Source organism: Pagrus major, chromosome 13 (assembly GCF_040436345.1).
Source record: "Pagrus major chromosome 13, Pma_NU_1.0".
In the NCBI taxonomy this organism is placed as follows: domain Eukaryota; kingdom Metazoa; phylum Chordata; class Actinopteri; order Spariformes; family Sparidae; genus Pagrus; species Pagrus major.
The window spans coordinates 12,794,376-12,811,711 of record NC_133227.1 but is presented as its reverse complement, the minus strand read 5'-3'; the positions used below and the strand labels follow the sequence as shown (position 1 = coordinate 12,811,711).

At 41.4% G+C, this 17,336-nt stretch overlaps 1 protein-coding gene across 3 annotated transcripts in view; it reads left to right on the top strand.

Annotated features, from left to right (window-relative positions):
* The first annotated feature begins 2,043 nt into the window (after nucleotides 1–2,043).
* Nucleotides 2,044–17,336, top strand: part of LOC141007015 (vacuole membrane protein 1-like) — a 56,694-nt gene continuing 41,401 nt past the window's right edge. Inside the window, exons 1-4 of one of the 3 annotated variants that reach the window (XM_073479335.1) lie at nucleotides 2,044–2,137; nucleotides 2,269–2,407; nucleotides 6,600–6,690; nucleotides 8,139–8,249. In XM_073479335.1, coding sequence (XP_073335436.1) covers nucleotides 2,059–2,137; nucleotides 2,269–2,407; nucleotides 6,600–6,690; nucleotides 8,139–8,249 — 420 coding nt within the window. In that variant the 5' untranslated portion in view covers nucleotides 2,044–2,058. Of the gene's footprint in view, nucleotides 2,138–2,268; nucleotides 2,408–5,213; nucleotides 5,304–6,599; nucleotides 6,691–8,138; nucleotides 8,250–17,336 lie in introns of those variants that run through there. The other 2 variants (XM_073479337.1, XM_073479336.1) reach the window with 2 other exon arrangements.

The following is a 17,336-nucleotide window of genomic DNA, read 5'->3' as shown; positions in this document are numbered from 1 at the left end:
GTGTTTTTTTTTTTTTTTTTCAATTTGGGAATTAGCCGAGCTCTCTTCGCCCAAATGCCATTCATTCACTCTCCGTGTGAAACCTACTGAGGACTGAGAAGTGTTAGAAGTGCGCTCCAGGAAAGTGATCCACTTATTTATAGACCTTTAATTAGACTGGCTCTCTGGAGGTTCCACCGGGCAAATGATGAAATCTCTCCCTCTTTCTGTCTTACTGTGTCTCTGCTCTGTCAGCCAGCTCTCCCCTCCCCCGGCAACTCTGTATCACACTCTATCCCTCACTGGCCCCCTCCATCACCACACCCTGCACTCAAGTTATGATGCAGTTCATGGGTAGCGTACTTTTGCCCTACATTGCTCCACCACAGGTTTTACTTGAGCTCAGAGGTTATTGTGGATTTGTCATCAGCTGAACGGTGAGTTTAACCTTGCTGCATAATGCATTGATATAATACTGCCCTGCTTTGTTTTACGCTTTACACTAAATCAAGTACACTGTGCTTATCTCTGTTTGAAATGTGAAAATTGATTGCAGCTTATCAAATTTCGCTTCCTGAAGTGCATGTGCTCTGTGTTGAGTTTCACATTGTCCCTCGCACAAGAGTTACTCAACAGGTCTGGGTTGTTTTGGTAGAAGTGATTGCACAATCAAGCGTTGGAGCAGTGCTGCGCTACTGTGCAGCAGTGATGTTATGAAACTAGGCAGACTATTGATTGTGAATAATGCATCCACATGTAATTAATGATCAAATGAACTGTTGTTTAAAATAAAGAGCACACTTGTGTACTCGCAGCTGAGATGCATGTTCTGTACAAAGTGACCTGTTTGGCACCAATTTCTATAATAAATGTTGTTAACAGGATATCACACACTGTTGGGCTCTTTTGTTGGACGATGCATTGTTCTCCTCAGTGCAAGAGGAGAAATAATAGGGTGTATTAAATACTACTGTGCATAAAGCAGTACTTCTGTGTGTGTGTTGTGTGTGCTCAAGGTTTAAGGTCTGTGATGAAAAGCTTTTGTTTGTGGTTCCCTGAGAAGGCCAAGAGTAGCTCTCCAAATGCCTGGAAGATTTTTATTTTCCTCTTTGTCACACTTCAGTTGTGCGAATTAGACTGAAAAGTACCGACAACCTTATTTTCAGTGCTTGTGAAATCTGTGTGTTTGTACTTCAAGAAACCATCAACACCTTAACGTGCTGAGCCCACCAAGTGTTTCTTAACCTTTGTTTTTTCAGGAATAATCTGAAGCTACTCGGAAGAAAATCAGAGCACTTCTCACAAACCTCACAATGTATCAATCAGATTCCTGCAGGTCTCGAGAGGCAATGTGGTTTGCAGCGTCTGCAGCCGCACAGCCTAGCCAGTGTGAATGCATGGAAACAGGAGCCAGAGGCCCAGACCTAGGGCACAGGATAGAGGGATTAAGCTCTGAGTGTGTGCGTGTGTGTGAGTGAGACGCTGACAATTCCACCAGATGGTAACCTGCATACCTCCATGTCAGAGTCCCCATCTCACTGTTCACTGACAGATTCCTGAGAGACCTGAGGCTCTGTAGAGAGACACTACTGCTCATAGGCACGTGGATGAACGTGTGTGGATAAATGTAATGAAAAAACAAAGAACCAAACCATGTTGTATGCTCTTTCACCTATTATTTATACATACCACTGTTCCTTCCAATGTGTATGCCTTTTGAACAGAAGGGGAGGTGGACCTTTAAATAAGTGTACACACTTGCATGTGCTCCCAGTGTCAACATTGGTGCTAATTAAAGTACTCATCAGGTCATCCACAGGCCTGATTGGGTTACCAGTAATCTGCAGGATACAGGAACACCCGCTGGTCAGCTGGTGTGTGGGACTGTATACAGACATGCTGGAGTGCGGAGAGTTTGTGGAGTGTTTAGGGGTGCTGTGTGTTGTTGCAAGTGAGTCTGTATTTGTTTTGGGCCTGCTTCAATCTCAGATTTTGGCAAGCAGTGTACAGTGCGGAGTGTGTGATGCTGAGCTAAAGGCCTGTCTCTTCTCTCAGTAGGACTCCTTCCTGGTGAATAAGATGGCAGAGTGCGCAGCTGAAGGTGAACTACCTCAGAGACGTCTTGCTGTCAAGGAGCAGCAAAATGGAGAGGCGACAGGTAAAGCGAAAGACAACTAATATACAGCTGAGTGCTCATAAAGATGTAAAAGTTTTTGTTGTATTTACATGATTTTCATTTAAAAATGTTCATTGGTTATGTGTGTGTACAAGACCTACCTGTGCACCTAGACCCTAAGCCGTCTGTGAATGAGAGGAAACAGAGGGACGTGGATGAGCGTGAAAATCTGGTGCTGTGGAAGAAACCTCTGCTCACACTCTACTACTTCACTCTGGAACTGCTCATCACCCTTAAAGAGTGGATATGGAGGTGAGACCAAGGGTGGGATGCAATTACCTCCCATAACACTGCCCTGTTTCTGTAGAGTTGCACTTGAGGTTTTTCCTCGATTTTCACATTCAAATAAACTTTATTAGCATGAATGTTAGAGTTACATTATTGCCAAAGCTACAGTAAATACCATATTATTGAATGATTACATTTTACACAAGAGAACTAGATGATCACGAGATAACAGGTACATTTTAAACATACACACTGTGACACTAATATTTTGCAGCTAATACTGCACATTGACTTTTCTCCCCACATACATAAGACAGTTTCTGAGGGTCAGGAAAATTGATGAACCCAGGATATTTCTAGCAGTACAATAAGAAGTGAGATTCTGTCTCAGTCTCTTTTTTTTATGACAAAGTGAACACAGACTGGCCTCCCTGGGCAGCCTGTTCGGCCTGTGACGACCTGTTTCTATGAGAGTGGGACTTTTACATTCAAATGAAAGTCTTTTACATTTAAGCCGTTGCAAAGGAGGTCACACATTTTTGATTAAGCCTTTACCCTCCAGATACATCTTTCTGTATTTTGCAGTATACCAAAGCTTTTAAATGTGACGTCTGTGGTGATAGTCCTGCACCTGTAGGAATGTGTTAATCTAAAAATATATTTGAACTGAAAAACGGAGCAACTGTTGTTAAGAAGTAGTAGTGGCCGGTGTAGGATATAACAGCTATGACTGTTGAGGGCGGTGGAGATGAGCGGATGGAAGTGAGCTCATCTCTAGGTGTACGTCATAAGCATGCGTCAAACATGTTTTTGTACGTACGCTGACTGCCACAAGGGGGAGACAAAAGTCCTGCACTGCACCTTTAAAGTATTCAAGCCATAAAAAGATGTCAGAAGGCAAAGATTAAATTCTAACGAATATTATGCTGTGTATTCAGTCCAAAATCCAGTTTGATTGAGACGGCACCACATCAATGCTAATTTTCGTATGTATAATTGATGTGTTGATGGCACTGTAGTGCTAACAGAAGCTGAGCAGTGTTTCTGTGGTGTTAGTTTCATGTATGAAGGTGCTAATGCTGCTTGACACTCTCAGGCTGAAAAGAGAACATTACGGTTGTGAAAAAATAGCCATCATACACTCTCCACACTGTCTCCTCTACCAGACACACGAAAGCAAAAACACACACATATAACCAGACGGGAGGTGACCTTGATTGTCTCAGTGCTATCACCCCAGAAGGCCTTCCCCCCCATAGTTTAGTCTTCAGTCAGAGGCCTAATGGAACCTATAATGCAACACAAAAGAGCCATTACAGGATTTGCTTATCTTTTTCTTCCCCTCATTACTCCTCATCCTTACTGCTGATAGAGCTGACAAGGTCTCTCCACCCCACTGGCTGATGTTACCTCACCCACAGCGCAGCATCAGATCAGACTACGTCAGAGTTTGCTTTGATGGCAAATTCCCCATGCTGCAGGACATGTCTGTTACACACCTAGTAATCTCTGTTGACACTGAGGGCCCAGAAGAAGGTCAGAGTGTACGCGCAGGGAGGCCTTTGTGGTTAAGTATGTGAGGACAACGTGTTTATTTTCTAAACTACAGGAGGATGTGGTGAGCCGCAAGCACCACGAGCAGTGTTCTGACTGAACGGCGCTGCTGTTCACTAACACTAAAAACACATGGTGTGACTACTACAGGGGAGAACATGTCAACACACTGCTTAATCTTAGCCTACGGGCGCTGATAGAATAAAAAATAGATAGAATGTTGATAGAAGTGGTTTGTAATTTATAGCATATGCACAGGGATTCATCAGGGCAACTAACTGTTCAGTGTTGATACTGTGCACTTGCTTTGCTTGATATAGAAACAGGGATGATGGTGGTGAAACAAATGGAGCATGGGGAAAGGGGGTATATATGTGAGAGACTCATTATGATCAGATTACTATAAATTCTGTTTTTAACCCTCATGCAGCTGATTAAAAAAAATCGTTTTACTCAGACCATATTAAGTACAAAAAAATGTTCCATGTTTACTATGAGGCAAAGCCCCCTATAGGACACAAGGGAAATAGCATGTATTTGGCCCATGAGCCAAAATATAGGTAAATTCCCTGATCTAGTGAAAAAAAAAATAGAAAAATTACACAAAAAAACTCATCCAGGACCACAGAATGAAAGCCTGATAACACTGGATGCATGACTTAATGCTATGATGACAGTGGGATGAAAAAAACAGTTGTAATGGGTTTTAATAGTGCAGAATATGCACAACAGTTTTAGACATATTATATCAGCTGAGGTTGAAATTTAAAAGGAAAACAAATAACAAGCACCTTTGCCAAAATCTATGCAATATGCATTAATACAGCCAAAATGGTCCAAAAATTTAAGTAACAAATACATAAAATGTATCAACAGTTGCATGAGGGTTAAAAAACAAACAAAACATATATACAAAATAAGTTTGACACAGGTGGTGCTGCCCTTGAGACACAAAGTATGTAGAGTTGAGACAAGCCTGAGTGAGAAAGCTGAGGACTAGTTTTTCAGCATCTCTGTTAACAGTAAACAGTTTTTGTGGACACAATGCATGTTGCTGGCGTTGTTAGTCCGCATCAGGTTGACCCAAATACTCCTCTCAGGTATTTAGTTCACGTTCTTTGTCTGCTTTCTTATCTCAGGCTTTATAAGGTGTGCAAAGTAAAAGGACTGACCTGCAGCAGCTCACAGGGACAACTGCGTGTCTTCACCGCGGGCATAATGTGCTGCTGGGCGGAGAGGACTCTCCACATCTGCACCTGATTGCGGGGGTGGGGGCGGGGTGCTTCGCGGTTTACTCATTTCATGAAATTTTGTCCATCTTACTTTTGACATGTGCAGTTCAGCCACTCAGCACACCATTAAGTCGGTAAGTTAATGAGAGAGAGAGAAAAACTAAGTCGGCAATTCAGACCGAAGCCTATTAATGCTGTAGCTAATGTTTTCTAAAAGCATTTACCCTCCTTCTCAGGACAGTCTTAGCCAAAATACACTACGGCTAAGGTTAGAATAACGTTGTATAGCCATAATTATCAGTTTCACGATACTAACGTGAGCTGGCTAACTTTAGCTTGCCAAGTAGAAGTCCTTAATAAGGTGAAAATACATTCTTATTAGCAAAATGTAGAGTCTGCAGAAAAATGCCCCCTCATAGTCATAAGCTAACAACCAACACTGGCTAACTAGCTATATAACAAGCTAGCTAGCAACGTTATTTGAATGTTAATGGTATAATGTTACATCAATGGAGTAACATTAACAGTAGTAGTGGTGGTAGCATTAGGCTTAAACAATGCATTGTACATTGTACATTTCTAGCTTTTTTTCTTCTTCCTAATTTGTCAAATAACTAGCAATAGCATTCAAATAAATGTAATGTTAGTGGAGTAAGTAAAGTGTTACACTCTGAAATGTGGACAAGTAGTACCAAGTAGCAGAAAATGTAGATGTTGCATTTGCTACCTCAAAGGTGTAGCTGACATACTCAATTAAGGTCTAATCCCTCATTTAACTCCCAGTTCTCAAGTGTCTTGAGTTAAATGTTACAAGTTTCAGGCAATAATCCTTAACATATCATACATTTGAATCCATTATCCAATATTGGCACATGAAGTGATTTAAATATTCATTTAGTAATCTGCACACATGTTCATACTCCACTCTCAACCATTAGTTATGAAATGTCATCTTTACTTATTTATGTATATGTACACATGACCACCCTACTGTATAAACAGCTATGCTAACATGCACCTTTCGCAGTACACTGTTAAGGTCAGGTTAGCATGTTAAGTACTGTGCCAAAGGGTTACATTTGTTTGCAGTGTATTGCCCACATGGCTATTATCATATTGAGAACATGCAGCTCCTGTTGGTGAAAACTATAATTGCAGTGGCCTGAATAGTTTCCCGCAGACGCCTCTCTTCCCCAAAGTTAAAATGAAAATTACTTCTTTTCTCCACCTAAGAATTGCATCCTTTCCTTTCACTAATACTGCCTTACTCACGCTCCTAATGATTCCTCATCTTTTTTCATCTGCCTCCTCACACCTCGTTCCCCCTACTCACCATCTTTCTCTCCCTGCCTTGAATACCATTAACCTCTGCCTCCTCACACTTGCATTCATCATTTTCCGCCTTCATTCTCTTCTTCTCCTTCACCCAGGCTCTGGCAGCAAAGACAGACTGTATTTGGCCTGCTGATCCTGCTTATCCTCCTCTCCATTGCCTACTGCATTGAAGGAACACACCAGAAGGTGACTGAATACGAAATAGTTTCAATATGGCACATTATAACCATACTTTGGGTACAGCGGAAGTTCAGCACCTGAACGTAGTTCCTCCACCTTGTTAGGCTGACCATGAAGTCATTGAATTATAAGGGAGGGTATAATTCAATCAATTTTTAGAGAGGTAAGATTACATTTTGTAACACCGTAACACAGAAAGTATACATATTTGGGCTGACTATGGCTCGTGGTATTCGTCATAGGGCTGGTGGTTTGATCCCTTCAACCCGTGGACCTCCTGTCCACGGGTTGAAGTGTCCTTCAACATTCGACCAATGGCAACGCTTTCTCCTACTAAGGTTGAAAAGTTGTCTTTACTATTTATTTACATCTCACAAAGTGACATGTGATTACATAGTGCGACTGTCCCACAAACAATTGTTCAACACAATGATTGGGATTCGCAGGAACACAGAGTGCATGTAAGACGATTCTTGCATGAACATCATCTCTAACAAGTGTGTGCTTGTGTGAGAGTGCTGTCATCATGTTGGTTTAATTATTAACTTCCCACAAAGCTCTGTTTTACCTGCTAATCTCTTATGTCCACAGGGCAAACTACTGAAGCTGTGAATGTAAACCACTGCAAGCTATGCTATAGATCTGATGAGAACCCTTCCCCTTTCTTTTTTTCCACTTCTTGTGGTTTTGCTGCCACGAGCTGTGGGTGTTTTGTAACCCACTGCCATAAAACATTTCTTTCAACGTTATACGCAGAGACTCCAGAGTTGTGTAATCAGTTCTCAGTAACTACACGTAACAATCGCCCATGGCTGGCACTGCACTTCCCAGCATCCTGCCAGCAAAGAGAGACGCAGTATATGATGTTTTTGTTTTGTTGGGTTTCCTGGGAAATGGAGTCTTCAGTCAGAGCCCCTCTACCCGTAAGTCCCCTCCCTTCTTCCCGTAATCTACACACTCCATGCTTCCTCCTGAAAACAACCTGCCTTGGCTCGAGGGAGGAGGTGCAACCGGAGTGATAGATGGAGTGATAGTGGTGGATGAACAGGAGGAAGAGGAGCACAGATAGAGATAGAGAGATCTTGGCTTGCCTTACTTTTCTAGTTGTGTAAGAGCTGGCTGCCACCAAAAAGAATAATGGTGCTGTTCTTCTGTCAGTGTGCTGAACACTCCTACCCTACGGCTCTGTCCTCTAAACTCAACAACAACCTCTGTCTCTAAAGGTCTCTCCCCCACTCTCTTCCTCTCCCTCTCTTTCTCTACCACTCACTTGCCCTCTCCCACCCTTTTAAGTGCCCTCTGTTTTGCACACTTTCACTCTCGTACCTTCTCTCACTTCGTCTCTGTCCCTCCCCTCCTCTCTCTATGCCCCTCCACCCCCTTCTTGTTTTCCTCACACTCTGTGCATGTGTCTCTGCCATGTGGTTGACCGTCCCTCTCTCTGGCCTCTGCAGTATGTGCGCTACATGGAGAAGAAGACGCTGTGGTGTGCCTACTGGGTCGGCCTGGGCATCCTGTCCTCAGTAGGTCTTGGCACTGGCCTGCACACCTTCCTCCTTTACCTGGTAAGAAATGTTTTCTGAACTCTCCACAACAGGCTGTCCGCCACTTTCACAGTGCAGTTATTCACTTGCCTGTGCATGTTTGTGACGGAGGTGAAACTAAAGCACAGTGCGTGATGGTGGTACAGTGACGCAGGTCTCAAAAGTCTGTGTTGATGCTGTTTATGGTTTGTTGCTAAGGCTTTAGTAAAGCATTATTAAAAGCTTTTGGAGACTCTGTATGCATTTGCACATGCATATGTGAGTGTGTTAGTATGGGTTTGTGCGCGCATGCATTTCAGAGAGGGGCGGAGATTAATAGGCGCTGTGGTAGCCGCACTGTTTTGACAGGCAGTCCAGGAACAATCGCACTCACTGACCCCTCTGACTGAGTGCACATGAGGATAAAAACACTCCCTCCCCCTCTCCCAGTTCTTTCTCTTTCCTTTCTCCCTGCTCTCCTGCTCCCCACTGTGTCGCTCACTCTCACTTTCTCTTACACTCCCTCCCCTTACTCGTTCTCCTTTTTATGTCTCTCCTCTGCTTATGGTCCCCCCCTTTACTCCCCCCATTCCTTCTACCTTCCTCTTTCTGTCTGTTTTTCACCCAACTCTCTGAGTGTTTTTGCTCTGTTTTCGAGCATGGGGAGGTGTTGGGTCTCTACTGCTGATCAGATCACGTTCCCAAAACATCTGCTTGTCTTCACTGCTCTGAGTCCATCTGTCATCAGGGAGTCCACTGTTGCACTCGTGTGCCCTTGCCCAGTGGAGCTGAACTGGAAACTTTGAAGTGCGTGTCCTCCATTCTGCTGTTTTTAAAAGCCAAACTCTGGCGCTCACAAATGTAATTTGAGAGTTTTTTTTCTAATCTCCCTCAGTGGCCCAGCTCCGTTTTTCAGATGATTTTAAAGGAGGATGTCACCATCTAGTGAGCGTGGCTGCTACTGCAAGTTGTGGTGTCATTGGGTTCATGACAGAACTTGGTGCTCCGTGCTCGAGCTGCTGTCGTGCATTTTTTTATAGAGTTTGACTGATACTGACTTTGGCGATACTGGTGCAGATATTTTTGGATTTAATCTACTGATACATGATGTTTTTGAGTGGACATTCAAAGAAAATGTTTTAAAAATGTTACCTGCATGCCTTTGAATAAAAATGGCACTTTAAGCATTCTGTTTCCCATTTAATACACATGTTGTAGGTTGGACATCCCTCTGAAATTGCATTTACGTTACAAGACAGTGCTGTACATTGAAATATTGTAGGCTTGTACAGACTGACTGACCTGTTAGTGGAACAATTCTCTCAAAAGACATCTAGATTAAATTTTAAAAAAGTCTGTGGTCAGTGAGAATCATTTATTACTTTGAAGACTAATGTCTTTTATTGGCTGGTATATTTAATAAGAGTGTAGCCTAATATTGGCCTGAGTTATTAGTCTAACCATATCTGTTTATATAAGGAACCCTGTCTGATCTAGTATCTGCTCCCTGTCCTCCTCGGTGTTGGCCTAAACCACAAGTAAGAAGCACAAAACTGACCTCAGAGAATTATAATTATACATCTTCTTTTCTGTAGAATTCCTGTTAAAAGGAGCCATGGAGATTCCTCGTTGATTTTTTAGATTTCTGGGTCCTGACAGATATTTCTGACAGTAAAGTTTAAGAGCTGCTGTGGTAAGTGAACAGTGGAGTGTGCCAGCAGACATGTTGTCCTGCTTTGAGAAACTAGGACTGGGTCAGTGATAATAACTGGGTCAGGCAATTTCAGAGCACTTGCTAAGATGTCCCTTCAAACTTACAAGTGCAACACTTGCAGCTTGACCTCTCTGGCACTGTTTTCCTTCCTGTCCACAAGACTTAATAATATGCTAGAAATGAGAACTGAATTGTGCCTGGGTGTTGACCAGCTCTTGACTTTGATTTACACTCATGTCAACATTTGGAAAGAACACCACCACAATCACTCTGCAATTGATATACAAGTGCACCACTCGAGATATTCACCACCTTAGCTAACCTTTAATTGCACAGCCTTTCATCCAGTCTACAACTCGGTGAAAGACTATCAGGCCTTTTCACTTTAGCATGCCAGAGTGTGAAAGAGTAAACCTGTGAGCAGAGCTCTAACAATCAGATGATTAATTAGTTACTTGACAGTTTAAATAATTGGTTTCACTTACCCCAACTAGCTTCCTCCTTCTATGACAGTAACTGACTTCCTTGTGGTTTTGGACTGTTGGTCAGAGAAAACAAGACATTTGGCTCAGTGACACTTTGAAGCACATTTTTCAATATTTTCATAGACCAAACAACTTATCTAGAAAAAAGTAGTTGGGAAGTTGATGAAATTCATTGTTACCTGCAACCAGACTTGACTATTCTGATACCAAAATAATCCTTAGTGGCACTTGCAGCCCTTGATTACATTCTGCAGTTTTGTATATTAAAATCAAATCTACCATGATTATGTGCTGTCATTAAATAGGGAGTAGAGACATTTTTTCAATCAATTCAGTAATTAATAGAAATACATTTAAGCGGTTGTATTTGTAAATGATAACTGAGAGGTAAATTGTCAATAAAGATGTTTGCAACTGACCCAGGTCTTTGATAATAATAGTCACTAGAGGGTGCCAGTGGTCTTAAGATGATGATAAACCAGAAAAATCAGTGCAGACTAATGTTTGTAATACTACATCTGATGATTCATATCATCATATCAGGAAGATCGGAACAGGGCGTGAGTGAGAAAAATTTGGACTTTCGGCTGTTAAATAACCAAACATGACATTTAAGCTGAAAGACTCTACAATAAATCTCATTATTGAAGAGCATAGTGAATCATAAAACTACTAATAAATGTAATTAATAGACTCCAGTTTTTCTGGTAACATTTCAACAGCACTTCTTTGGAGATTCCCACTTTTTTTTAAGATATAGAAATGAATGAATACTAGCTAGTAAGTCTAATAACGATTAAGGTCCTCTGCAGTGCTCTTTTCATATGACATAACATGTGACTCTGTGTTGTCATGTGACTTCTTCTGCTTTCCCAGCTGTCATCATGTGTCTGTCCCTTTTTATGACTTATTTAAAGGACTTAACTCCTTGATTGGAGCAAATTCTCTAATTTCCTCCAGTTAAGTTAAACTACTGCTCACATTTTTATCTGCCAACACAGCATTGACTTCACTGAACGGGGCACTGCTAAAAGGTTTCTGCTTAACCTCTGTGTAACTTATATGACAATATTTTACTGCTAATAGGTTTTGTTAGAAATGAATGACCACACATCACATATTAACAGCACACATCCTTAGTGGTTGGCGGGAAGCAGTAAACATTTATATGAGAGGACTGCAGAGCCACCAGCAGAGGGGGATGCAGAGTCACTAACATGCAAACCATCCCAGTCAATGAAACCAGAGCAGAAGTGGCAGCTCTCCTGTTCCCTGACATGGGCAATTGCTGCCCTGTGTCTCCTTGCTGTGTTTGCATCCCGCTGAGACTGCGGGAGATCATTGTACATGGACAGGACTGGTTATTGGAGAAAGATAAAACCTGGCAACTCAAGCGTAGAAAAGAAAAAAAGCACACTTCTTGGCACACCATCAAGTGTATTTTATCCAGCTGCTCTGAGGGAGGAGGTAGTGGGTGGGTCCTCATAATACAGACCATGAAGACGATAAAATCAAGCAGGAACACTGGAGAGATCTCATTTCGACAGGGGCTGAGGAGACGAGGATCAGTACACACACACGCACATGTACGCACGCAGAAAGTCCTGCACCTGCACATGTATCCGCCATAATGATTGTGAAGATCACAATTATGAGTGCAACTGGCTTTCATCCCCACTTAGGTTTTTAAGTATTTGTTTTCTAGTGACAACTAGTGTCACTGCCCTCCATAAATCCTCTTTTAACTGAGAAGGGGTTAGAGATGAGTGTGACTCTTGAAAGCTTGGGAATGCTGTAAATATTTTAGAAGAGAGCTCATCTGAGTCATCCACCATTAAATTACTTTCAGTAATAGCTGTTGCCATTAAGTCATTATGGGCAGCATGAAAATTGTTGTGCTCAACGTTAAATCAACAGCAACAAAGAATTAAAGTCATTATAATTGAAGCCGCGCACGTTGCTGTTTACATAATAGCAACTAGGGTAGTCTTTTTTTTTTCTCTCTCCCTCTTGGCTTTGAGCTGTTTTATGAGCGAGAGGTGTACATGATGTGTCTTTCTGGGAGCATAAATGTCAGCAACCACTGAGGAAAAAACAACAATCCTATGGCATAACACAAAATCGAACCATGTTTGTAGCGTGTTTATGACTCACGATTTACAGTCCCTTGTCATTCAAAAAAATAAACCAGTGGCTCAACTAAATAAAGGAACATTGTGAATTTTCTATATTCAGTTTTTTTTAGGATTGCTAAATTATAGGTTGCCAAGGAGGTTTGTGTAGAATATACAGATTTTCCCCTGCAAACCCCCTAAAATTAAGTTTTGGCTGTTGGCAATTACCAGGAGCACAGCTTTAATTAGCGCCAGCTATCGCTGTAAGTGCCGAGCAGGTCTGAGAGTGAGGCTTCCACACACTGTCCCTGCACTGTTGTTACTACCACACCCACACACACACTGCTGTACAGGTCCCTAAAGTTCTCCCGCTAAAAAAATGCCGTTATACAGTTAAGTGCAGTTCGCCCACGCGTTCACAGTCTGACAAGAATATGTGGGTGAGGGAAACTCGGTCACAGCATGGCAGGGTATCGGACAAAGGAGTGTGTGTGTGTGTGTGTGTGTGTGTCTGTGTGTGTGTCTGTGTCTGTGTGTTTGTGTACTTGTGTGATGCACTACTCCTTACTCACCTGACCATCGTCTTTTAAGCTGACGAACAAGCAAACAATAGGGCACCTTCACGTTCACAAAGACAGAAACCTGGTTGCTTTGTTTGATTCGTGACTCATACTCCTGCTGGTCTGTATGACCTGGACTAAACTTTCCACCATTCACAAGTGTTTTTTTTTTTCTTTGTTTGTTTTTTTTTTATTTTGATCACTTGACAACACTTGATTAGAGAGTTGTTTCTGAACTAAGAGCTGATAAGGCTCCGGGGCGGCTCTTTAGAAAGAGTTTAATTTAGTCTGATAGGTGCTGGCATACTACATATATAAACATTGCCAAGATATTTCAGAATTTTCTTGACCTCTCTGTGCATGCTCTCTGTGTCAAACATGACTCGACAAAGCATAATTGCTCCTCTGTTCACCAAGGTGAGAATTGATACCTTGCATGCATGTTACCTGGAACATGAGTGACACATCAGGATCAAGTTCAGTAGTTCTTTGAAAAGCTGAAAAGCTACTCTTGACTCACCACTGGCTCGCAGTAATGGATCTCTCGCTTTAACTCCAACACCTCTTAAATTCAATTTGAAGCCATTCATTTTTAACTACATCTAGATAGTATGTCAGAACTTTATCGCTCGGATTTGATCCTCCCACTACTGAACAGGCAGTATTACTTACATACCATAAAGATACGTTAGTTGGGAATTTTACACTGGTAAATCATGCGTTTGCAGCTGCTCATGAGGGCAATGATCTAACTTTGGGTTTAAATATGAAATACCACAAAAGGGTTTTTACTTCCTTTGGCAAAAACAGCACAATTGCCTTTTAAGTAATTCATTTGCTTCCTCATAAGGTTGGAGACATGGATCTGCCCAAGCGTCTTGTGACTTACTCATCTTCACCAAACTCCTTTAGTAATGAATACCAGAGAGATGTGTAAATGGTAGATGTGTGTGTGTGTGTGTGTGTGTGTGTGTGTGGTGTTTCTAATAGCTTCTCAATCTTAACTGTCACACTCCAGCCATCCAAGGCATGCGTCTGTCTGTCTGTGTCTTGGAGACCCCAGGAGTCCTGCTAATACCAAGTACAATAACCATTCGCTCTTAAAGACACACACTCACTCTCTCTCTCTCTCTCTCTCTCTCACACACAAACACACACACATACACACACACACACACACACACACACACACACACACACACACACACACACACACAGCCCACAGGAAACCAATCCTGGGCCAAAGTGGGCTTAGAGTGTAGCCTGCCTGGAATGGCACCAACAACAAGCCAAACCTGACCAGACCAAACCAGAGCGCTGCTGGCAGACTGTAGGTGTTGAAGTTATTTGAAGAAAAGTTTTGTTATGAAATTCTGTTATAAAGTTCACCAAGTGCTTTTCAGTTACCCGTCACACCATCACACATCCTCAAGCGGTTCTGTGAAGCTGTTGCTTCATCAGCCTCCTTTTTATCCTGATGGACTTTTTTCAGGACCAAAAGTTTCCCTGCAGTATTTTTAGTGGCCTAAGTGAAATACACTCAATCATGCTTTGGTGTAATTCATCCAAAACATCATCACACTTTGTTTTAGCTTTTAGTTTGTGCTGTTTCTTTATTTTGATTTTGATAAAGGCTGCAACAAACAGTTATTTCCATTTTTGATTTATCTGAAGTTTATTTTCTCAGTCTATAGAATGGAAAAAAAATCTCCACAAATCACAAAACCCTAAGGTGATATCTTCAAACTGCCTACTTTGTCCAACTAACAATCTAAAACCCAAAGAGTTAAATTAACTATCACATAAGTCAAAGAGAAGCAGCAAATCCTCACAGGTGAAACCACAGAACATCACTGATTAGACTAAATGATTAATTGATTATTAAAATAGTTGCAGTTTAATTTAATTGATCAAATTGTTCAGCTCTGATTGTGATGGTACACAACAAAATTAAACTATATAAATTAAATTAAATAAATAAAGGTTTATAATCTGTTAAAAAGTTAATTATTTTTAATGCAAATATTTAAATGCAATTTCTATACATATTATGAAATCTATTTTTTGTGCACATTTTACATTAATATGTAGCTGTAGATTCAGCATATATCACTGCACGTCCTTGTGGTTTTTGACAAATGAAGTACTGCATAAATAAGATTTTGTTCATTCAGAGCTTTTTTATTTGCCATGTTGGAAATAATATTTTCCTGGCCATGTTAGATTAGATTAGATTAGATTAGATTAGATTTACTTTATTTATCCCACGACAGGGAAATTCACTTGTTACAACAGCTCAAGATGCAACAAGTACAGGAAAAAGAGTCAGACAAAAACGCATGAAGTTAAATAGAAAATAAATAGAAAAAAATAGATATTTACAAAAAACAAAGTGAGTGGAAAGTGATTGTTCAGGATGTGCTTGAGTTACACAGTCTGATGGCTGTGGGGATGAATGAGCTGTGGTAGCGCTCCTTCTTACACAGTGAGTTGGCAGAATAAAAAGAGCTGATGAAACGAAGGAATCATTAAAAAATTTAAATGTGACTCAAATATTAACCTCTACCCAGTAAAGTCATTGTAAAATGAAACAACATATTTATATGTAATTTTACTTTTAGAATCTATACAGTGTGAGGTTATTGAATTTGCAATTGTAAGTCCTGAATTTGCATTAGATATAAAGTCAGTTTCAAACCATTTAAATTGAGATGAATGCTTTGTCTTTAGTCCATCACTCAGTGGGGGGTCAGAGTGACTGTCTGCTAGTTGGGGGGGAAGTTTCTGAACATGAAGTCATATGCTGAAACCACATGGATAAATCACTGAGACCAGCCCCCCAAAAACCTCCAGCATCTCACAGTCTGTCACAGTGTGTTTGTGTGTGTGCTCGCCACCCACTTCTAAACACCCCCTGCCCCTCCTCTCTGTCTCTGCTCCATCACTGGCCTCAGTCCAACGTTCGCTTACCTCCCTCAGAGATCCTGACCAGGGCTTCTTCATAACGAACTAACCTCTAATGTTTGTTCTGCTTTGCCTCCAGCAGTCTCCCACTGTAAGAAGCGGTTAACAGGTTATGCTAGCCGGACCGTGTCTAATGTGCTTAAATGGCCCTTGACAACCACAGCGACCTGTTAATGACTGGACCGTCCTGTGGTCGTGGTCACTGAGAACTGGTCAGTTTATGGTCACCCATTAATGTCTGGTTTGGAGCTTCAGAAGCAACTACATTTGCCACCATAAACTATCAAGAGTAGTCCACACCATGACTGGTGTCTAGGACGATTATGGGTTGCATCTTGTAGTGTCTCATGATTAAAAGCCATACATTAGGGATTGTATATAACTATCCTTTACAATATGCATCTCCTTGATCTGCAGTAATTTAAAGTGTTGCCTTGCACAGAACATTTGAATTTGGAACACAGGCAGCTACAGATTTACAGACAGCTGACATCTGAAATCTGTCATCTGCTGCTGCTTCCTAATGGGAACCTACTAGTTTTTGATACGTGATACAATTCCATCATGAGTGCATTCAATCCACTTCATCTGTCTGTGTGTACAGAGTGAACTAGTAGTTATAATTTAAACATGTAAAAAGCCCCCTTCTTGCACAAGTTGCATTCCAATTCAAGTCCTCATGCCTACACTGATGTGTTATACTATGAGTGTGTGTGTGTGTCTGTGTGTGTGTGTGTGTGTGTGTGTGTGTGTGTGTGTGTGTGTGTGTGTGTGTGTGTGTCTGCTGAGTTAATGCAGAGATCCCTGTCAGTGTGCCACACAAGGTCACAAAAAAGAATGTATTGTATTATATATCAAGTGTTTAACAATTCAAGAATATTCTAACAGAGGTGCTGGATACTGTCAGCCAGAGAAGGTGGTCAACTGTCCGTGTCAGCAGCTCATCTCAGCAGAAGCTATTGGCCAACCAGCTTTCACATCCTCCTTTAGTAGGCACACTGACGCACACTTTGTTCTTGCTGTGGCGCTGAGAGGAAGCTCCTTTCCGTTCATGTGCTTTAGTAACAGCCACGCTCATTGCCAATCCCTGTCACATGTCCAGGATAGAGGTGAAGGAACAGTTTACTACACATCAAAAGTTATGGTTGATGTTGATGTTGTAACAAGGTGGATAAAAAACTGCTTATAGTTGGCTTATAGTTTTCTTGTATACGGACAAAAGTTATGCAGTTATTCAGTGTTACTTACTAAAACACAAAACATGTTGAACGCATTTCCGTCAACATTTGCAA